This window comes from Loxodonta africana, chromosome 23 (assembly GCF_030014295.1).
Source record: "Loxodonta africana isolate mLoxAfr1 chromosome 23, mLoxAfr1.hap2, whole genome shotgun sequence".
Classification (NCBI taxonomy): domain Eukaryota; kingdom Metazoa; phylum Chordata; class Mammalia; order Proboscidea; family Elephantidae; genus Loxodonta; species Loxodonta africana.
In genome coordinates this window covers 44,587,617-44,611,639 of record NC_087364.1, presented here as the reverse complement: position 1 = coordinate 44,611,639, position 24,023 = coordinate 44,587,617, and the positions used below count along the sequence as shown (strand labels likewise).

At 40.1% G+C, this 24,023-nt stretch overlaps 1 protein-coding gene across 12 annotated transcripts in view; it reads left to right on the top strand.

The window, feature by feature from the left end:
* GOLIM4 (golgi integral membrane protein 4) overlaps positions 1 to 24,023 on the top strand; it is a 97,978-nt gene that overhangs the window by 54,982 nt on the left and 18,973 nt on the right. For 4 of the 12 annotated variants that reach the window (XM_064275437.1, XM_064275442.1, XM_064275436.1 and 1 more), the window contains exons 2-9: positions 4,282 to 4,329; positions 10,401 to 10,475; positions 11,948 to 11,997; positions 13,417 to 13,470; positions 14,785 to 14,950; positions 19,046 to 19,128; positions 19,621 to 19,704; positions 23,198 to 23,353. In XM_064275437.1, the coding sequence (XP_064131507.1) occupies positions 4,282 to 4,329; positions 10,401 to 10,475; positions 11,948 to 11,997; positions 13,417 to 13,470; positions 14,785 to 14,950; positions 19,046 to 19,128; positions 19,621 to 19,704; positions 23,198 to 23,353 (716 nt within the window). The remainder of the gene's footprint in view (positions 1 to 4,281; positions 4,330 to 10,400; positions 10,476 to 11,947; positions 11,998 to 13,416; positions 13,471 to 14,784; positions 14,951 to 19,045; positions 19,129 to 19,620; positions 19,705 to 23,197; positions 23,354 to 24,023) is intronic. The other 8 variants (XM_064275438.1, XM_064275440.1, XM_064275441.1 and 5 more) reach the window with 5 other exon arrangements.

Genomic DNA, 24,023 nt, shown 5'->3' with positions numbered 1-24,023 from the left:
TTGAATGCCTGTAACTCAGTGTCCTGGTGATGTTGCCTTCAAGTCAGTTCCGACTTATGGCAGCCCAAAATGTACAGAATAGAACATCTTCATAGGGTTTTCAAGGCTATGGCCTTTCAGAAGCAGATCACCAGGCCTGTCTTCTGAGGCACCTCTGGGTGGATTTGAACCCCCAACCGTTCAACTAATAGTCAAGTACTTAACCTTTGTGCCACCCAGGGATTCATGTACTGGTGACAGAACACTGAAATAAACAAACCAGAAATCCATGCTCTCATTGAGCTTACATTCTAATGATATAGACAAGTAATGGAGAAGATAGATAAGTAAGAGACTGTATATAGTAGTAGTGATAAGTGCTTCAGAGAAAAATAAAGTAGGAAAGGGGACTGGAAGTGTTGAGCGTGGGAAGCAGGTCGCACTTTAGATTGGCCATCCAGGAAAGGACTCAGTGACAAAGTATCTTTCTAGTAAAGATGTAAAGCAAGAGAGGGAGCTAGTCATGCAGTTAGTTAACTGGAGAAGGAGCAGTTGAGGCACAGGGAAAAGGCACTATGAAGTGCTGAGGTGAAAGTAGGCCTGGAATATTCAGAGACTGACTAGGAGGCTGCTGTGGCCAGAGTGGGATGAACGATGGGCAAAGCCTTGTGAGGACTTTGGTTTCCGCTCGAGTGAGAGCAAAAATCACTGGAAGGCTTTGACCTCGGGCCTGGACATAAATATGCAATTCAGTAAAGGGAGCTAGGCACAGGAAAGGGTTAATTAAAGTCACCTAGGAATTGTGAGGCAAATTGGAAGGATTGAATTGTATTGGAAGATGTGACACTGAGTGAAAAGTAAAACCTGGACTTGATGGTTTAGGAGTCACCTGTTGAGGTAAAATGATGAAGGAAGGAAGGAAACATAATTGGATATATAATCTGTGATGATGTCTTCATGTTAAACTGCCAACTTGTTGTTCTGCAGAGGAGCATGGTGTGTAAGTGGCTGACCTCTACCCACTTCTAGCAAATAGAACTGACAACTACTTTTAAAGAATATAGTCACGCATGGCATAATGTCCATATGTTCTGTGAAATTGGATGTTATGTGATTTGGACATCGTGCAAACAGTATATTATATACAGGCAGACCCCAGGTTATGAAGGTCCAACCACATACAACCCATAATTACGAGCCAGCACCCATAAAGCCTATTATATTAAAACTTTACGGGAGCCCGCTTCCGGTCATCCTCATCGCTGCTGCTGCTGGGGCCGCTGGTGGAGGCCAGAGGAAAGGGGGATGGTGGTGGTGGCTGATAGGGTGGTGGCGAGAGCGGAACCAGAAGAGCTAGCGAGGAGGGAGATGAGCACACCCAGCCCTGCCCGCTGTTCTCCCTGCCTGAGGAGCAGAAGCAGCCCAGGCTCCGCAGCCCCCGCCGCCATGGCCTGCCTGCCTGCCTGCCTGCCTGCCCGCCTGTGTATCTGCCTGCTACACGATGCCCTAGACACCGTGCCCAGAGCCATGTCCTCTGCCTCACCTGTCTGTATCCCACCTGTGGTTCAGTGCTCTAAGAGTCTGGGTTTGAGGCCTTTAAAACCATTAGGGACGAATAATAAAAGGAGAGCTGCTTTCCCTTTAAAACAAAACAAAAAACCTTAGGGGATACAGACATGTATATGTGGTCCCACAGACATTGCCCTAAGGGACGTTATGTGGCACATAGCTGTACAATAAATATCTACAGTTTCAGTCCTTTAAAAAAAAAATCTCAAAAGTGTTGTGTTCTTGGAAAACAGTATTAATTTCAATTTCTTTTCCTTTTTTGTCATCTCACTGTTTTACTTAATCTTCAACTGTAATTGTTGACAGCACAAATGTGTTCATTTAAACTTTTATCACATGTAAAATCATAAAGGTACTTCCAAATCTTAATGTCTTCCCAACACTGTGACTTTCATACTAAGCTTCGGTTGTTTTGTTTTTCCAATAAAGATAAAACCTTATGTTACGGTCGGTACTGAAAGTAAAGCTCCGTGGACTGTTGCTCCTGCCGGAGAAACGTTGCCCTCTCTTGGCTTCAGGTGTTAACACTTAGCAGTGTTTTCTGATTTTAGAGTGTAACTTTTTAATTCTGACTCCTAGCAGTTTCCCTGGAAATGGCATAGATATGTATTTTGCTGATAAGTGAATGTATGCGGATAAATATGTATTTTCTGATAAGTGAATGTACACGGATAATTTCTCTTGTGACTTTCAGATGGAAGTCAGAGTTAAAATGGGAAATTGCTGTAGGAAGCTGGCATGTTTTTAAACTCTCGAGTGCTTTTGAGGGGGGATAAAACCTCTTTCCCTTCTTGACTGCGTGGAAAATACTGAAGTACTTTTTAGTAAGTAGTGGAGGAGACGAGTTTTACGGGTTTCTGTCTTTTTCTTACGAGCTCTTGTGGTTCAGATCCTGTTCCTGTTGTGGCCTTATTCTGCATTAAAGCTCTTCAGGGTCCAGATTGAGCCATTATTTTTGTACTTTCCTTTAAATTTGTTTGGTACTTTGAGATCTTTTTATTCCATTTTGTTACAGAGGCTGTGGTAGCATTAGTTCATCTTGACTGATGCCCTTGACTTCAGCATATAAATAGGAAAATAGAGATAGGTGACAAAGATTGATTATTCTAATCTTCCTTCCAAGTGAAACAGTAAACCTGTCTAGGTAAATCTGCAGCTCAAAAGCCAGGAGAATATAGGTTAAAAGAATTAAGGGTAACGTGTATGTGTGCATGTGTGTGTGTGTGTGTGTGTGTGTGTGTGTGTATAGTTAATTGATAGTGAATATTCTAGAAGAGCTACAAGTACACAAAGATTCTGTTTCACTGTACTTCAATTTTTATGAAAAAAGTAAGATTATGACTTTTTTATTGGAATGGTTTTTTGCTTTCACATATTTTAAGATCTCTTAAAATAAGTTTTATTGCCTTTTCAAGTCATATATACATTATATATGTATAATTACTTTATTATTATTAGATTTTAATCCTGGTGGCATAGTGGTTAAAGCACTCGGCTGCTAACTGAAGGGCCAGCGGTTCAAACACATCAGCTGCTTCTCAGGAGGAGGATGTGGTAGTTGGCTTCTGTAAAGATTTACAGCCTTGGAAACCCAATGGGGCAGTTCAACCCTGTCCTGTCGGGTCACTATGAGTTGGAATCAACTCAACAGCAACATGGTAAGGACTCAGGAGAGATCATCTGACTGGTGGTGTTACTAGAAGGGTGCATACTGCACTGGGTGACACTGGCAGAGGGGTTGATACCAAAATGACTGTCTATAAAAATTTTATGCAGTTTTTTCAGCAGAAATTTTTAATGAAAATATTCCTGTAGTTAGAACAACAACAAAAATCTTCATAAACCCAGCGTATATGTATCAATATACCTACAGGGCTAAAACTCTATGCTAATTTACTTTTTGAATCTTCTAATGCACTCTGGTCAGAGCCATCATTACCCATTACCCAATTACAATGACGTTTTGCATCGCATGGTTTCGTCTACATGCACTACAAGTACACGCTGTTGTTTTTATTGTTGCCGGTGTTCTTATAGTTGCTGATTTTATCAAATTTTCTAATGTTTTAGCTACAATATTGTGGTAATCAGCATGGGGGTGTTAATGAACCTGTTGCCATTGAGTCGATTCCAACTCGTAGCGACCCTACAGGGCAGGGTAGAACTGCCCCCACCGGGTGGAATTGCTAGTGGATTTGAGCTGCTGACCTTTTGGTTAGCAGCTGAGCTCTTAACCACTGCACCACTAGGGCCTCTATGTTAATGAGGTAGGACTCAGTTTACAAGATTAGGTTGGGTCTTAAGTCAATCACTTTTGAGATGTAAAAGAGAGAAGTGAGATGTGGGAACCTCACTATCACCAAGCAAAAGAATCAGGAGCACATGTTCTTTGGACCTGGCATCCCTCTGCTGAGAAGCTTCTAGACCAGGGGAAGATTGATGACAAGGACCTTCCTCCAGAGCCAACAGAGAAAACCTTCCCCTGGGGCTGGTGCCCTGAATTCAGACTTCTAGCTTCCTAACCTGTGGGAGAATAAACTTCTGTTTGTTAAAGCCATCTACTTGTGGTATTTCTGTTATAGCAGCACTAGATAACTTAAGACACTCCTATTCCCAAACAGGGTCATATTTACAGGTACAGGTGTCAGAATTTCAGCATATATTTTTGGAGGACACAGTTCAGTCCGTTATATAACAAGTACCTACTGTTATCATCCCCACATGTCATATCAGGAAACGAAGGCACAGGAAGTTCAGCAACCCACCCCATGAGGGATGGAGGTAAGATTTAAAGCCAGGTACCGTAATCTGTGCTCTCAGCCATTATACTGCTGCATGCCTCTTTTCCTCTTCTCTCTCCTCTTTCTAGAATTTCCAAATCTTCCTAATACCCATTCCAAGGCTAAATTTTCACTCTCACGTCTTTTTTTTTCTTTTGTTCCCTATGTGTTTTATTGTACATGTGAATATATATGGATGCATACACTTACATATATGTATACACATGTATCAGCATATAGATACCACCTAGATACATACGTGTACACTTGTTGCATACATGCATACACCTGTGTCCACACTCCCATTATTTAGTTGTTGCACGGTTGTATATGTCCTAGCACTTGCCAAAAATGCCCTTTTTTCTTGCATACATCTTAGTGACATCATTTACCTTGGTCAGGCTGTGTACACTTCACCCGCATTTGATGCTACATTTCCCTCCCCCAAAATAACAAGTGTCTGCTATCTAGAGGGTGACCCTCTGACTACAATATCCCAGGGAATCACCAGTGAATGTTGGTTTCTGTATGTCATTTCCTTTTGTCTAATATGGTTTCCTCAGCCTATAGCTTAAGGCTCTTCCTTTGGTTTGTTTTCCTTTTTCCAAGTCATTGCTGCTCTGTTCTTTCACCTTCTTCTCAGTGATATTCTCCAATCCTTACATACTCCTGAATTCTGAAGTTATATTACATCAGGACTAGAAGCTGGTGTTATAGTAATGGCTTGATCAGTTCTGAGTAAGATGATATTAATAATAGCAAAGTTACCTCATGGTTTCTACGTAGATCCTCTATTCCTGTTTACCATATCTTTTTTTTCCCTACTGTATTTACAAAAGTGTATTCTTTTTGCATTAGAGCTTTTTATTAGTGATGCCATTCATGTATTTGTATATGTGTCTTAGATTTCACAAGGCTTTGAATTTTGGTGTAATCCACAAACATGCTGGACTTCATGGGGACATCATATAGGACCTATTTATGAAAGTTTATAACTATGGACCCTAAGTTCTCCTGACTCTTGACACTGCTACTAGTATGTTGAATGTGTACATTCCCATTGAGTGTAAAACTCAGTTGTGTGATTCAGTTTGATAAATGGGTATCTTAGACCAGTTGTTGGCACAATACCATTCCTCACTGAATCCTGGGGAAGAGAATAAAGAATGAAATTATCTCCTACCCTCTCACCCCTTGCTCCTAAGCCCACACTCCCTCTTTCCTTGGTTTAATGTAGTGGACCCTTCATTCTAATTGTGATTAAGTTATACTGATGAGTTTTCTACTTCCTGAGGCTGAGATACCAAAAATATCCATTGCCATCTAGTAAATTCTGACTTGTAGCCACCATATAGGACAGAGTAGAACTGCCCCATCGTGTTTCCAAGGCCGTAATCTTTACAGAAGCAGACTTCCACATCTTTCTCTCTTGGAGCAGCTGGATTTGAACGACCAACCTCTTGGTTAGCAGCTGAGCAGTTAACAACAGTGCCCCAGGACTCCTTAGTCTGAGATAATCATTATCTGATAACCTACAACATTGAGTTTTCAACAATGCGTTTGCAGTGATTGCTGCCGTATTCTATTAAATAAAGAAGAATCTCACTGGGTTGAAATTTCTAAATTCAACTTTTTTAAAATTGTTCTTTGGTGAAAGTTTACAAAGCAAATTAGTTTCTCATTAAACAATACACATATTGTTGTGTGACACTGCACACCCCACAACATGTCAACACTCTCTCCTTCTCAACCTTGGGTTCCCCATTTCCGTTCATCCAGCTTTCTTGTCTCCTCCTGTCTTTTTGTCCTTGCCCTTGGGCTGGTGTGCCCATTTAGTCTCGTATACATGATTGAACTACGTGTTCTACGTTCTTCTTCTGCTCTGTCCAGGACCCTCTATTGTGATCCCTGTCAGAGCGACCCCTGTCTAGTTGTGCCAGACTTAGTCTGGTGGAGGCTGTGGTAGTTCTGGTCCATTAGTCCTTTGGACTAATCTTTCCCTTGTGTCTTTGGTTGTCTTCATTCTTCTTGCCCCAGACAGTGTGGGACCAGTAGATGTATCTTAGATGGCCACTCACAGGCTTTTAAGACCCCAGACGCTACTCACCAACGTAGAATGTAGAACATTTTCTTTATAAACCATGTTATGCCAGTTGAGCTAAATGTCCCCCGAGAACATGACCCCCAGCCTTCAGCCCAGTAACTCGGCCCTCAAGGAGTTTAGATGTGTCTATGAAGCTCCTGTGACTTTGCGTTGGTCAATTTGTGCTGACTTTACCAGTAATGTATACTCTCTTACCCTTAACCAAGGTTACCACATATCTATTATTGTCTAGTTAGTGTTTTTCCATCCCTACCCCTCCCCTCCCTCGTAACCATCAAAGATTTTCTTTCTGTGTGTAAACCTTTTCATGAGTTTTTATAATAGTGATCTCATACAGTATTCATCTTTTTGTGATTGACTTCTTTCCCTCAGCATAATGGTCTCCAGATTTATCCATGTTGTGAGATGTTTAGCAGATTCATCCTTGTTCTTTATTGTTGCGTAGTATTCCATTGTGTGTATGTACCATAGTTTATTCATTCGTATGTTGATGGGCACTTAGGTTGTTTCCATCTTTTTGCTATTGTGAATAATGCTACAGTGAACATGGGTGTGCATATGCCTATTTGTGTGACAGCTCTTACTTGTCTAGAATATACTCCTAGGAGTGGGATTGCTGGATTGTACGGTGTTTCTATTTCTAGCTTTTTAAGGAAGCAGCTTCCCATTTTCCAAAATGGTTGTACCATTTTGCATTCCCATCAGCAGTGCATAAAAGTTCCAATCTCCCCGTAGCCTCTCCAACATTTGTCATTTTCTGTTTTTTTATTCATGCCAGTAGTGCCAGGGTCTAAGCTCAACTTTTTCCCTCTATCTCACCCTTCCAAAATAGTGTTTAATGTTTAGAATATGAGGTATCTGAGAATGCCTTTTTTTTTTTTTTTTTTACTGTTCCTGTTCTTATTGAACTTATCATGGGTATTCCTAGGCTGGAATTATCTATATAATATGTCCAGTCAGTGACCAAGATTCCCTTTTAACTATCATGTTTATGTTCCTATGACCTTGTACCCCATACCATGGGACCTTTGGCCAGTGGATTGGAAATTGAGTGTTTTTCCTTCCAGCTGGGGAGGTTAGGTATTCCTATAGCATCCTATTCTACCTGTTACATCATAATAGTATTGTAATTTATTTGTTTCCCTTTAAATCTCCCCCACCAGACGGAAATTCTCAAAGATTATGAGTTAAGGGTTCAGACTTTGGCTTAGTGAGGTTCTAAAGTGCTAATTCACTGCCACCTTCCAAACAGCATCCAAAATAGTGCTAGTAGTACCAATCCAAGGTACCTCTTGGGTTTAATAGGCTTTTAGAAATTGGCCAAGGGGATTGTACCATACGTGTAAATGTTTGAAAAGTATGATTTCTCAACAGTGGACCAAGGCTTTTGGAGCACAGCTGCCTTTAATCCACTTCCACACCTCTGTGCCTTTGCACTTATAATCTGTCTTCCATGAGTACCTTTCTCCATTAGTGCCTCCGTCTGTCAAACTGCCCTTCACTTTCAAAGGTAGCCAAGGGTTCACTACTTCTGAGAATCTTTCCCTTGCAACTCTCTGATCTGGAGTTCACTGCTCTCTTTTAGGGGGCTTAAATATACTTTTATTATGCCAAATGCCTTTGGCACTAACAATTTACAAATCATGTAATCTGTCTCCCATGTTAGGCTTGAGCTTCTCGAGGGCAATGTCCATGTCTATTCATTTTGCATTCCCACCTGTAATAAGGTGCCAGGTACATAGTAAGGGCTTAGTAGTGCTGATTTGTATTACATTCCTCTCTAGTGCTGGTGAATAGAATTGTAACCCTGATGAAGGAAGAGGATGGGACAGGAATTGTTGCAATAACTGGTAGGAGGCTGAGGTTGAGGGTAAAGATGAGATTGGGGTCGGCGTGCCATCAGAGGACTATAGCCACACCAGTATGGGTGGTGACAGGCATCCTAGGAGGTGTGGACAGAATGTTAGCATAGGTATGAGCAGAGGTCAGGCTTGTGGTAATAAATAGTACAGTGAGCCCTGGGAATGGAAGGTTTATGTGGGATGACAAGATAGGAGATGCAGTGTGGAGGGCCCAGGAGGCGATGGCTATGTTGGAAGCAAGACTGGCAGCTGTGATGATGGAGAGAGTGCGGGAGCAGGGATTGGGACTCCCTTCAGCAGCAAGAGGTCATAGCAGGGGAGGGCAATTGCTGTGACCATGGCAACTGGGAGGCGTCCAAAAGGGTTGGGGCAATTCTGTGTATTCTGCGTGGTCAGTCGGATGATCAATGATGAGATTCTATCTTAAGTAGCCATGGAGAGCTTGAGACTAGGCAAAGAACCAAGTAACAGGTTTGCCTAACCTTCCAGGGAGTGAGATCATATATCCATAATGCTGAACTAATAGGGTTTGAAATGTGCGTCAGAAATTTACTTTATTCTCTCCTCTTCTTAAGCTCATTTCCTGTTCAAATCACTGTATGGGGCAGGGTTTTCTATGCCTGGATGAAATCTAGGACAGACTTGGTTACTTGTCTGGCTTTTCTCAGATGATTTAAAAAAAAAAAAAAAAAGATCTTTCAATAACTTTTATCTGTGCACATAGTGTCAGTTCAGTAATTATTTTGTCCAGTGTAATAATACAGATTTTATTCATTCAAAGGTAAAGCTGTTCCCTCTCTCCAGTTCCTGCTTGTGATAGATGTGAAGCCCGTATTGGGGAGAAGAGGGTTATGATCAACTACTTCATCCGTTTCCCTTCCTAACCTATCCTTCCCCTACTTTAGTGCAGGAAGGTCTTACAGGATTGACGTCAGTTTGCCATTGGTTTCTCCCGACCTTGGCAGGTATTAAACCTGACTTGTCCTCTTGTGTGGGCACTTTTACAGGTTCTGTGGAGAGTACCTGCCTCCCCTGTTTCTGTGGATCTCTCACCTTTGCGCCTTCTCCTTCGTCCCCTAGGCATCTGGTGGCGGCTGTTGAGATGTCCTCACCTGTTCATGCTGCCTTAATTTACATTTGATCATGTTGACTTTGAAGTGCTTATGGGATACCTGAGTGGATACACTCTGTAGACTTTAGGAAACACTCATCTAGTGCCTAAGGAGAGAGGTGTGATCTGGAAATACAGGTATGGGAGTAAATGCTGTGCAGATGGTGATCAAAGTTATGAGAGTGGGCACGATTGCCCAGGAAGAGACATGGAGCCCTCACAGAGATACTCACAGTTAAGGAGCAGGAGAAGGAAAAGCAGCTGACAGAGAAGGTGGAAGCCTCTTCAGAGTATGGGCTCTATAAAGGGGCAGACTATATGAGAGTCAGCCCAGAATAGTATGTATGTTCTTTACCCATAATGTAGCACTTACAATGCACACGAATCTATTTCAGTTCTGTAAGGACTTGTATTCGTTTCCTAGAGCTGCTGTAACCAACTGGCTCAAACAAGGTGGCTTAAAACAGCAGAAATTTATTCTCTCACTGTTCTAGAGGCAGGGAGTCTGAAATCAAGGTGTCAGAGGACCATGCTCTTTCCGAAAACTCTAGGGGAAGATTGCTCCTTGCATCTGCCTTGCTTCTGGTGCTTGCCCGCAGTTTTAGTGTTCCTTGGCTTGTAAATTTGTCACCACGGTCTCTGCCTCTGTTGTCTCATGGGTTCTCCCTATGTGTCTCCTCTGTGCCTCTGTGTACAGATTTCCCTCTACTTAGAAAGATACCAGTCATTGCATTAGGGCCTACCCAAATCCAGTATGGCTTCATCTTAGCTTGATTACATCTGCAAAGACCCTGCTAACAAAATAAGTTCACATTCACAGGCGCCGGGGCTGAGGATGCAGACATATCTTTTTGAGGGTCACACAGGTCAACCCACAGCAGGACCCTAAACTGTTTTCCTTTCAGGTTAACCCTGTTTTGAAAAATGATATTAACTTTACCTTAGAATTGCTCATTCTTTTAAGACAAAATGTAACTCTTTTTTTTTTTTTTAAGTTGTATATGAACACAGATCGAGATTAGAGAAATCCCTGCAAAAGGAAAGACTTGAACATAAGAAAGCAAAGGAAGGTAAATAATTTAACTTGTTTTATGTTTTTATCATATTGTTCTTTGAAGCATTATGTACTTGCCTTACTAGTTTTTTATGAAGAAATTTCTCAGATGAACCCAAAGCCAGTATTATAGGTGGATGGAGAGAAAGAGGTATCAAACAGTATGTTAGGCATTGCACAGTAATTCCTGCTCAAGATGCGATTTAGAATCCCTCCCTCAGTTCACACTGCCTTGAAATAGTTCATATATTGGTAGTGCATATTATTTCAGAAATAACAATTTTTTATCTGAATATTATAGACATGTGCTATTAATACCTGGAACTTCTGTCTGTAGAGCTCCAGGAAAAAAATAAGAGAAACAGTATACAAGGTCTAGTATATATGTATGTAAGCATTTATTGTCTCACAGTTATATATCACACTATATATAATTGATCACATAGTCTGTATCTTTTAAGTTTTGCACCTGTTTTTCTCTTTGGAAAGACTTTAGTGGCACAGCTGATTGGTTCAGTTTGAAAAATTAACAGCTCAGGTATTAGCAAGTCTGTTGACCTTTTTCAGAATTTTTCTGTAAAGCACAGGCCTTGTTATAGAGCTTATGATTTGAACTTTTCTGCATTCCAATTTTTGTTTATTTATTCATGTTTTGTAGTAAATCTTGAGATTTTAGTTGGAGTTGTTCTGTCTGGTCACTTTAGTGGGATAGAAGGCGGCAAAGCAGAGGACGGTATTGGTTGGGATGTTTGAGTCACCCTTGGATTAATCCTGTATGAAGTATAGAAGTTTAACCTAAGTAAAATGCTTTGATAGAATTTGAATGTTTCTTGTCTTCAAATGCTGAGTGATTTTATAGAGCCACCTAGTGGATAATAAAGCTGTTAGAGCATTAATGATTATAGTATGCCATCTAGTGGGTAGCAATAAGTCACCCGTGTATTCATATGTGCTGCTTTTTTTTCCCTCCCTATTTCAAGGAGAGTTAATCACAGAGATATTGTAAATGCACTTTTAATCAATTGTTTATATACAACGCAGGCTTTTTCAATGCAAGATTTACAGCTCTAAGTTAAGGGGGAAGATTATATAATAGCTCTGTTCAACTATTTTTAAAGTATTAAGTGGTAAAAAGAAGAATCAAAAAACCCAGTGCAGTCGAGTTGATTCCGACTCATAGCAACCCTATAGGACAGAGTAGAACTGCTCCATAGAGTTTCCAAGGAGTGCCTGGTGGATTCGAACTGCCGACCCTTTGGTTAGCAGCCATAGCACTTAACTAGTACGCCACCAGGGTTTCCACAAAAAGAAGTATAGAAGTAGTAAAAAAAAAAAAAAAAAAGGTATATGAATCGCCAAATAGATTGTTTTAAAACTAGAATATTTTTGTAAGACTGAGTAAAGCTTGCCTTTAATTTTTTAGATGTTTTAAAATTCCACAACGAATTACTTACACTCTGTTTACTTTCTCCGTCTTTTCTTTCTTAGATTTCCTTGTCTATAAGTTAGAAGCGCAAGAAACACTAAATAAAGGAAGAGTAAGTCTATTGTCTCTTAAATTTTTTCTTAAGAAACTTGAAGGAGGGGGAAATATAGTCATAAAGTATTTCACTCTGTTGATCACTCCGGTTGTTTGGCAAAAATATATTTACTACCAAAAAATTCCAAGAGGAAAGCTTTAAAAATTATTCTTTTAAAACTTACCTTCGTTTATCATTATTGATGATAGTGATTGTCTTGGTTTCCTAGATTGCCATAACAAAATACCACTAAGTGTATGGCTTTAAAGGATGAGAATTTATCACCTCACAGGTTTGGAGGCAAGGAGCCTGCATCCAGGGCAACTGTGAGGCTGAGCTCACACGTGCCCACATGCTCTCTCTCTGGGTGCTGGGGGAAGATCCTCGTGTCCTTCCTGTTCCTGTAGTCTCAGCGTTTCTTGGGCTTCCTTGGCTACTTGTAGATCTGTCTTCATGTGGAGTATGTCTTCTGCGGTTTGCATCTGCTCCTGTGTCTGTACTCCTCTGTATAAGACACCACTCAGAAGAGATTAGGTTTAGGACCTACCCTCCTGCTGTATGACTTCATTAACCTAACAAGAAAAATCCTGCTTCCAAACAGGACCACATTCAGCGCTATAGTGGTTAGGATTTCAATACTTTTTGACAGGCACAATTCAGAGACAGGTAAAGATAAAACAACACAGTATAGGGAGGAAAACATTGCAGGATCCCCTAGCGTACTGACTAGTTATGGCTGCTTGGGCTGTGGAAATGTGTTAGGTGCACAGATGCTCCACTGGGACACAGATATATACCAGCAGAACATGGAGCTTGGCCGTCAGCTTATACTCGAGTTTCAGTCCTGGCTGTGCTGCTTCAACAAGACGTTTGCCTTCGGGTATCTTCCTTAACCTTTCTGAGTTTGTTTCTCACTTCGTGGAGTCTCACTGAGGTAAAATAATGTATGTAGAATTTCTTACCTACTGAAGCTCAGTGAAGGGAAGCACCTTTTCTCTTCTCTCACTTAAGCCATACTAAGCTTGTGAGGAATGGTCCTGGCTGGTTTATCACCTCTCCCTCCTTCACGTGGGCACCCAGCACAATGTATTAGCCATATGTGGTGACCGTGTCTCAGGACAAGCCCCTCTGTGTGTGGCCTCAGTTCTCCTGAATATGAGAAGTGAGACCAAATCATCTCTAAGAGCCCGTTTAAGCTACCATTTTATGATTTTGTATGCTGCCTTTTCATTACTAAAATCTAGCAAAGGTATGCTAAAACTTCATTTCTGCTGTAAAATAAAGAAATGGCTCCAGAGACATCCTGATTTAAGCATAGAATTCATTTCAGCTTATACAAATGAAATAAATGAAGTTCTTCTACTAAGTGCTTTAAGCCGTGTTTAGCAGGAGAGCTAGATTTATCTTTGTGTTGACCACTTTCTTTTCAATTTACAGCAAGATTCCAATAGCAGATACAGTGCATTGAATGTCCAACATCAGATGCTGAAAGTGAGTAATTTAAAGTTGTTCTTCATGAATGAAAGAAAGTTAACTAGTATTTGAACTAATTAATGCAGTGGTCTCTAAAGTGATGAAAGTTTACAGAAAGTTGATTTGTATAGTAATATGGTATACTAAAGTCATATTTGGTTTAAATTATGTATAATTATAATGTCCCATCATATTTACTACCTGATTGCAAAGAACATGTTTAGCTTATTATATATTTTCCTATAAATCAGGTACTCTGTAGGGTTGCCCTGAGTCGGAATTGACTAAACAGCAACAGATTTTTTTTTTCCCCCTGGTCACCTAACTTTTTGTTTTGTTCCTTACTTACCCTTTAAGGTTTGCTTGTTTTAGTTTCTCATGGTGATTTTCTTTTATCTTAGACTGGAGAGTATACCTATTAAAATGCTTCCTTCCTGTTACTACATTTAATAAATATTCTTTTACCTGCCACAGGGACACAATTTATATTTAAAGATTCTCCTCCCTTGGTGCTTGGATAAAACTCATTACTGGGTTTTAGGAAGACAACCAAAAAAAAAAAAAAAAGAGAGACTCCTTGTTTGTGTGAAGCTAGCAGAAAGGAGCAGCGAGCGTGCCATCACGCCACTCTGCATGTGTGCAGACCAAACCACAGTTCCCCTGCCCCTAGTTTTCTGTTTAGTATATCACATAAGGCACATACTTTTTATTGAAATCAGAACTTTTCATATTATCAAAAATGCAGTACATGAATTAGGGCAGACGATCCTTTCACATTAAGCATTTATCTAAATTGTGATTATAGTGTAGTGGTATAATCAGAAGTAAGAACAATAAGAGTCATTTTATAAACAGTCAATTTATCACTGCCTCAAAAGGAGCAATATCTTTTTTGTGTGTATTTTTTTAAACTGGGTTACCAGAGAAGGCTGGAAGCCAGATAAGAGAAGTCAGTTATGTTGCTGGGGGAATATCAGATTGAAATTAGGAAGTCCAGAACATCTGTAGAGGGATAATTTTGCCATTAGCTTCGCTTGTTTCCATGGTAATTTGAGTCCCTTCAAATTTCCCCAGATCACTCTCTTTCTCAGTCTCTCATGCTGACTTGTTTCCCATTAATGTTAAAAATTAAGAGGAAAATTATTTTTGGCCATAATCCCAAAGCAGTCATGTAAAATGTAGGGGAAATATAGAGGAGCTGTACAAATTACCAGCAACCTCAGGGAAATGAGGCTTATGTTTTCATTTGTTCTTTCTTTGAAGAGAAAAACTTTGCTCTCGAGAAATAATTTTTTATGTAATTTATGTACAGAATGTATGTCTCTGCTCAAGTTTTCATCTTTGCAGAGTCAACACGAGGAGCTAAAGAAACAGCACAGTGACTTGGAAGAGGAGCATCGCCAACAAGGGGAGGACTTCAGTAGAACATTTAATGACCATAAGCAGAAGTACCTGCAGCTTCAGCAGGAGAAAGAACAGGAACTTTCTAAGCTAAAAGGTGTTTGAAAATCTAAGTAGCCAGTTTGTATGAAAATAATTACTCATATTAATGTTTCAGTAGAACAGCAGACTTCGATTTTGTTTGCCTTTGCATAGTAATTCTTTATCATGTGATTCCTTACCAGCCACTTGCGTCTTTGTAGTATTGCGCATTCATTCTTATCTTTTTGAGTTTGTTTAGGAAGCATAGTAGGATACTCAGTGTTTCTCAGTGGGCCATTTTGAACAAGACAGTTCTTGTGTGTGAGGCAAGACGTTTCGCATCTCTACCCCCCCACCCCGCACAAGTACCATCAGTGCTCCCCAGTCATTGTGTCAATGGGAAATTGCCCCTCGTATTTCTGGAACTCCCCAAGGGGACAGAGAGACTTCCTCTTGAGCTGTTGAGTACTACGAAAAACTCAGACTCTAGAGCCAGACTGCCCAGGTGAATCGTGGCTTCTCCAATTACTAGTTAAGTGATTATGGGCAAATTGTGTGTTCATCGTGGGCTTCATTGTAAATTTGAGATAATCATTAAAAACTATCAACCTCATAGAGTTGGTGTGAGAATTAAATAATATAAGTAAAGCCCCTAGAACTATTACTGGCATATGGTAAACCTTCAGTATGTATTTTCTGCCTTCTTCATCATCATCAGGTATTTTCAGAGTAAAATGGCACAGCATGTATCTCTTCTCTGAGTGTATCTGAGTCCTGGGAAAGGGATCCAGCACATTCTACATTCAAATATTTAGGGGCTAAATAATTTTAAAGTGTTGGGAGTAGTTTAAAAAGACATGTGGCACATGGAAAAAATGAAATCCTAGTAGAACTCTAGTTAATTGCACTGTGCCAACCGATTTCCTAGTTTTGGTAGTGTACTATATGTATGTAAGATGTCACCACTGAGGGAACCCAGGTAATGGATACTTGGGATCTTGCTGTGAAGTTTTTGCAACTTTTTGTCTATAATTATTTCAAAATAAAAAGTTAAAAAGGCACATGAGAGTTAAGTAGCCATCAAGGCAGTAGTACAGAGGTTTAGGGCGGTCTTGATGGTCAGGCCAGGTGTGGGCAGATAGCACCCAAGAGATGTAGATATGTTGTTACTTGTTGGTGATGTGGCAGGTGATGAGGGGTTGTTGAAGATGACAAAACAAAGAAAAGAAGAAAGACTGAACACTGGAAGTCCTCACAAAGGTAATATAAATGAAGAGAGTACCAGAGAAGTCCAGTGTCAGATGGCGCTTGCCTTGCCTGAGTACAGGAGGCTACGCCTGGAGTGGACGGGGGAGAGGAGACATTGACTTATTGTGTACACTGTTTGTTGTCATTAGGTGTTGTAGAGCCAGCTCCCACTCATGGCCACCAAAAGGAAATGTTGCCTGGTTCTGTGTCATCTTCATGATTGTTTTTATAATGCACTGTTTAGCATTTGCAAACCTAAGCTAGCTGAGTAAATACATTATACTGATAATAAGTAGATTCATTAAGGAATGAGAGATAAAATTAGCAAGCTACATGATCTGTGCTTGGCATACTTTAGGAGCTTTACATAAATTAGTAAATTATACTTTTAGTAATAGCCCTGGAAGACAGGTTTTCTTTTGTCCACTCTTACATTTACTCCTTATTTGAAACAAAGTCCATGTGTAGTACAATTTTAACAAATTATAGATAGAAGTCAGAAACCAGAGTCTTGGAAAACAGGAGGACACAAATATGTCAAGTACTAAAATGATGCAAGCCTCATAGTCTGGTCTGAACTTCCTGGCACTCAGAACAAAAGGGAAAAATACAGTAAGTTATAAGGCTCTTGTCATCAGAAGGAGAAAATATACCAGTGCCTTTGGAGAGAGAGAGACAACAGTGTTTCTGGTACCAAATTCTAGAAGACATTCCTTACCAAACCCCAGCTCATTGCTGTTGAGTCAGACTCATAGCGACCCTATAGGACAGAGTAGAACTGCCCCATAGGATTTCCAAGGAACAGCTGGTGGATTCGAACTGCTGACCTTTTGATTAGCAGCTGAGCTCTTATCCACTGCGCCACTAGGGCTCCAGACATTTCCTAGAAACCTTAAATAAAAGAGTAGGCAATGCCTTTGATGACACTTCCACAAATAATTTTCACATCAGCACTTTTGTTTGGTTATGATCCCTGATAAAAACTTAGAATAGTAAATTAAAGCATTCTGTGGTAGATGCAGGTCAATAGTGGCTAACTGAGGTGTGTATAGCCCATATTGTCTTTGATAGCTCGGTATGATGCAAGGAGACAGTTTAGAATCCCTAGGGAGGTTGAGCTGATCACATATAAGCTTAGGTAATTATTCTTTTTGTTATCAGCATTATAATGGCTGACACTTAACAAATGTTTACCATATGCTTGTTCCTGGTAAAACTCTTCATATGGATTATTTTATTTAATTCTTACAACAACCTGTAAGGTAGGCATTGTGTTTAGCCTCATTTAGCAGATGAAGTTGAAGTTGACCAAAGTGAAATAACTTAACAAGGTGACACAGCAAAGGTGGGGAAGCCAAGATTCAAACTTATTCCAGATTATTCCACTGCCATTAAGTTTATCACCTGAAATTCCTTCAGAAGATATCAAAGTTTGGGTATTTTAGAGGTGTGTGCATGTGTGTGTATGTGCATGTGTGTGTATGTACATATGTGTGTTTAGTCAATGACACGTGGTCCTCTTGGATTGCCAGTGGCCTCCTGTTTTTTCCTTTGAGAAAATTCCATTATTACCTGTAGGTAGGTAACCCATTCATTGGCCACATCTTCCCATCTTCGTTCTTGATTTTTCCCCAAAACCCAATCGTAAATCTAATGCCCAGGGGTCAGGCCAGGATCCAAAGCAGTAAAAGTGGCCAGAAATAATACAAGATATAGTGACTGATGCTTTGCTTCAGTGCTGAGTGGCACTCTGGAGAGTTAGGGCTTTGTCTGCAGGGTGTGGCTGCCATTTAGGGATGGTTTGCCTACAACCAAAAAAATGAAACTTGGCTGCCATTGAGTTGGATTTGGTGCAAGGGTGCCAGTTCACAACATCTGATGTCTGGATTCAGGAAATGTGGGAAAATTTTCCATGAGAGTATGTTCCCTGAACACTAGAGCTTGGGACTGGGGAAATGTTACGACCACACTCTGGCTGCTGCAGCCTAGAAAGAACTTCCCTATGGTTAAAAAAATGGTTATGGAGGTGGAATTTGGATCAGTCAAGAATTCAATGGTAGGAGAAAGAAAAATACTTAGAACTTTTTTAGATGGGTGTTTTAGTTTCTTAGTGCTGCTATGACAGAAATACCACAAGTAGGCGACTTTACCAATTTATTTTTTCAAAATTTAGGAAGCTAGAAGTCCACATTGAGAGCTCTGGCTCTAGGGGAGGCTGTCTGTCCACTCTGGGGGGACATCGTTGCCTTGGCTTCTCTAGCGGTCTTCGTGGCATCTGTCTTTCCTCCATTCGTTCTTCCTCCGCCCTGTGCCTGATGGCCTCTTTTTATAGCCCTACACTGATGTGGCCTCATTAATGTAACAAAACCCTATTCCCAAATGGTATTACATCCACAGATATGCTGCGGGGGTGTAGGATTTACAGGCATATTTTTGAGGAACACAGTTCAGTCCATTACATCAGGTAGGTGGGGTTTCTCTCTCTGTGCCTGCCTTTCTCTCTTTCTTGAGCTGCTTTAGTAATTAAAGTCCCTTTTGAGGACATGGAATTATTCATGCTATGACTTTAATTTGTGAAGAGGCTCAGATCTTAGACGACCCCTGCCCTGTTATATTTTATTTCTAAGGGATTGTTTATTAACAGAAGTATTTAATTCCTGAGTAATTAAAAATCCTTAACTTCTTCTATGATGTGTAACTTGTTTAAGTGTTGAGACTACTGCACCGGGTTGCATTAAGATGTCCAGCTGAGTCCATGCCACATGCCAGTATGGTATAGCTTTGTTGATTTGGAATCTTACACTGTCAGAGTTGAAAACAAATTCTAAATCAAGTTAATGGGAGACTTTAAATGTGGAGGCGATAGAATCATAAGCCTGACAATTTCAAGGCTTTACGCATGGTTTTTCTTTTTCTAAAATAGAAACTGTGTATAATTTGAGAGAAGAGAATAGACAACTAAGGAAAGCACACCAAGACATGCATACACAGCTTCAAGATGTGAAGGTAAAATAAAAGCAAACATTTTACTGTTCAGTGTTTGTCTGCATTACTTTGTAGGATGACTTTTAAAATCCATGCTTTACAAATCCATACTGTTATTGAAGTATACCTAGCACTTTCACCACTTCTGCATCTTAAGTTAAAAAGTTGTATGAAGATCAAAATATTTTCCTTAATACCGATATGATTCTTTTGCTATAGATGGTTGCATTTTAATAAACCTCGTACAAAGAGTTGTTGTTAATAAGAGATGTGGTCCTTTGGTTTTGATTTCACGTGGTTTTAATATTTCGGTAGCATATTTTAACTTTTGGAATACTACATAAACCCTAGTCTTGTCTCACAACAGTTATTTTTAAACTTAGCAAATATTGCAACAACAACAGACGAACAAATAAATAAGCAAGCAACGTTTGGGTGGTCATACCACTGCCAGCCAAAGAGAATTTGTCTTAGGATGTTAAAGCTCAACATGTAAAATTCTTTTTTGTGTAGCAACAGCATAAGAACTTACTCTCCGAGCATGAACAACTTGTAGTGACTCTGGAAGACCACAAGAGTGCACTAGCTGCTGCACAGGTTAGCAGGGTAGCAGCCTCTTTCCATTCTTGTAGTCTGCTTAACATTTCTCAATTCCTCTATGCATGTAGTCTCTTACAAGCCAATCTTCAATAAGTACCGTAGGACAGAGCTGTCCTGATCTTCAGGATCATGCATGCTTTCCAAAGACAATCAAGAGAAAATGAAGTACATCTTTGATTATTTCCCACACTGGTTGTGTGATATATATATTATTATTCCTTCCCTGTCCCTTTTCCTACCTACTAGCCTATATATGCAGTAGTCTAATACTTGTTTAAATCTCAGAAAGTATTCCATAAACATGATCTTTTACAACTATCTGATGGTGTTGTTTCTTGGTAAAGGCATTGCTGTTAAGTGCCGTTGAGTTAGTCCTGACTCACAGCGACCCCATAGGACAGAGTAGAACCACTGCTTAGGGTTTCCAAGGAGGGGTTGGTGAATTTGAACTGCTGACCTTTTGGGTTAGCAGCCGACCTCTTAACCACTGTGCCACCAGGGCTCCCAGTAAAGGAGTAGAATCTGTAAGATTTTATGGTGTTAGCTACCTAAATAAATTGTCAGACCTTTTCTTCCATCCCTCCTGCATTCTCAGCATTCCAGCCTAGACATACTGCTTTTGGGACTAAGCTTGTGGGCTGTGCATAAAATTACAGAACCTAAGATGAAACCTCACGTCAACAGAGAAGCAAAAGCAGGAATCATAAGCTTCATTTGTTCAAAGCCTGTAACAGACCCTGGGACAAGGCAAGCCCTCAACAGATATTTACTGAGAAACCAAATGAACAAATACAAGCTTTGGAGAACTTATCAAAGTGATATCGTATGGAGTGTTTTATGGCTTTCTAGTAGAAGCAAAGAAACAGGAATGGCTAGCTTAGTCACTCGCTGTATTAAACTAGATCTTTTCTTTTTGGTGGAGAAATTAAGAGGAAAGGGCAAAGGGAAACCAACTAACTGTGCTTATCAGGAAACTTTGTATTTCTTTTAAATAAAATTATTAAAAGGTGTAAGATGCTGGGCCCCGATCATCGCAGAGGCTGTAACATCTGTGTCTGTGGGGCCTCTCTCAAGGTGGCCACTGATTCGCTCTGTCCCTACCCAACTGTAACTGCAGTAATGGTTTTCATGTGTATGATTTAAACTGACTTTAGAAATTATTTGATTCAAATCCTTCTTTGTAAAAATGCTTGATTTTATACGAGGCTGTTCTTCATACTGTAAAATGTAGCCAAGTGTTACCAAAACACACTGAATTGACTCTATGTCCTATGACAGCCATAAGTATTAGACTAAGCAACAGTTTGAAAATCAGAACTGAAAGTAAAACAGTTCATTTAATAACCAAACCAAGCATACTGGGTGTATTACTGACAGGGTTTTATAATAAGAATTTTTTTTTTAGCTCAAACTATATATAGTTTTATATTTTTTTTAATTAATGTTTTTGACTGTTTTGGTAGGTGGCTCCAAATTTGTCCTGCCCCCCCCACCCTTTTTTTTTTTTTAGTTATGCCAAAACATGTGCGATAGTTAGAGCCTCATCCTCAGTCCCCATATTAAGACACTTTCCCCAGATCTCCTTAGAAAACAAATGCTGTTTTGGCATCTGTACTTCTCATGAAAATCACCTTATGAGATTCTTTCCTGGCAACCTGATTTAGAATCTGGGAGTTTATAGTTTGTCAAGGTCACCATAAGAACTTTGTGTACAGAATCTTAATTCTCACAGCCATGTGAGTTATATAACATGGCACCCTTTTATAACTAAGTAAACTGAGGCTAAAGGAGGTAAAGTAGCTAGCCCAACCAGAACTGAGCTTGAATTTCAGGGAAGCCTGACATCAAAGTTACTCTTAACTCTTAAGCCAGTGTTTTTGAGACTTAGCTGCATCACAGTTACCTGGGTCTTACCCTAGACCTGTTGAATCATAGTTTTCTAGAGTGGGAGATCAGGAACCTGAATTTATATCATGATCTTTACATGGTTCTTAATGCACACTAATATTTGAGAACCACACCATTCCTGCCTTCACAGGCTATCTGGGAGGAGATAGAAGAAAGGTTTGTGTATCCTCGATATGCATCTTAAAATGTTAACAGCATCTCTGTATGGATGTCTTTTTTTTTCTTTGACTTCTGAAGTTGGTTTGCAGATGTTCTGGGATGAGGACCACTTCTGGCCCATATGGCGCACCTTTGTACAGATCATAACAAGACTCTACTTCTGGGCATCTTTATAGCAGACTTCTTCACTTTTGCCTGAACTAGAAAAAGGCAAAATGGTGCCTCTTCCTTGAGGATGGAAGAGTGCTGAGCCCAGACGCATGTCTTTGGCAGCTGGAGCCCCGGTTAGATTTCAGTCTCCACTTGCCCTGTCTGCTGTGCACACTGTGGAAGGCAACCCTGTCTGGGAAACTTCACTTGTTTAGAAAAAGGTTTCTGTGTTCTTCTGTAGGTGTTTCTGTAAGTGTGGGTTTACACTGACAGCATTTATTTTCTAGGAAACCAGTTGGTTTACTTGGTGAACTAAGTACACCAAACCCATTGCCATATAGTCAATTCCAGCTCAACGACCTGACCTTACAGGACAGAGTAGAACTGTCCCATAGAGTTTCCAAGGCTATAATCTTTGCGGAAGCAGACTTCCACATCTTTTTCCGGGAGTGGCTGGTGGGTTCGAACCACCAACCTTTTGATTAGCAGCCAAGTGCTTTAACCACTGTGCCACCAGGGCTCCTTGAACTAAGTATATTTGTCTTTATTGAAAACGCGCGCACGCACACACACGAGCACGCGCGCACACACCCCTGTATGAGCTTATTTCAGTCCTATATCTACATTAATGGCTTTGCCAGTTTAGAAGAAAAGGACATGCAGGATTGGGGAGTAAGAGTCCAGCCTCGTTTCACTCCTATGCCACTGCTTTCCAGAGTTGCAAAGCACAGTACAGGAAGGGTTCTGGGCAGTAAGGGACCTTATTTGAGTGCAAGTTGGGGGTGGGGAGTGGCTGAAGTGATGGAAAGATATATATAATTTTAAACCTATGATTCTTTTCCACTGAAAACTCATCTTGAGAAAAAATATCTGCACTTGTATTTGTATCATTGTGTGAATTTTTAATAGATTTTTTAAAGCTGTGAAACATTGGTTGCATAGTTGTCTTAGTTTTAATAATGATATTTGTATTAGAAGGTCATTTATAAAATTCTGACTTTTTTTAATGCAGCATGATAAGCTAACATCTTTCTAAAATATTTCTCTGTTTCCTCTAACTCTAATTCCAATTTGCATGTGCTCAGAAACAATTAAGCATGTCAGAGTAAGAAGAGCTAATGCATGGGCACCATCTGCATATTCCCCTTAACTGGTGTTTAGGTATAATATTTTTGTCTACTGTTCCAGTAAGCCCAAATACTCATCTATGAATGACATCTTTTTTTCTCTTCAAATTGTGCCATTTGCATCCAAATGTGCAATTTATATGCAGACTCAAGTTGCAGAATATAAACAACTGAAAGACACTCTGAATAGGATTCCAAGCTTTCGAAAACCTGAACGAGCTGAGGAACAAAATGTTACCCTGGTGGTACATTCTCCACGAGGTTACAGCACAAAAGAGAAACTGAGCGAAGAGCCACAGGAGGTAAGCGACATGAGCTGTAATCTGTGGTTAGGTCTTTTTCTCTGTCAAGCTGTCATCAGGTGAACTGCTCTCAGTATTGCCCACCCTTCCTATAGAACAGTGGTTCTCAAATTATAGCAGATATCAGCGCCCCAGCAGGGACTGTTAAAACACTCACTGCTGGACCCACCCAAGAGTTCCTGATTTGCATTTCTAAGTGGCTCAGCTGGTGAGGGAGCACCCTTTGAGAAACACTAACGTTAAAGTATTTTCTGAGAAAGACTTTACTACTGGTTTTGTCTTTCTTCATCTGGGTTTATTTGTCTTAAGAGCTGCAGTGCCTCGATTTTTAACATTTTTTGTTTGTTTTGATTTGGGTGTTTTGGTAGGGTGAGAAGGTTAAATGATCATGAGGATATTATGTACAGTCTACTCAAGTATTAGATAATACGTTTCAACTTGGCACAGTGTTAAGTCCATATAGAACGTGTCAAAATTGTATAAAAAGGCCTTTATAAAACTGTAATAGGTATGAGTCCTAGTCTCATAATCTACTTTTTTGTATTCTTGTTCTTCATATAAATCAAACCCTACTTAAGTGTACCTCGTAAGTGGAACATTTAAAATCGTGTCACCCTTATTAATTCTTACTAAGTTATTTTTGTGGTCATCTGTGTAAGAAAAGTGAGAA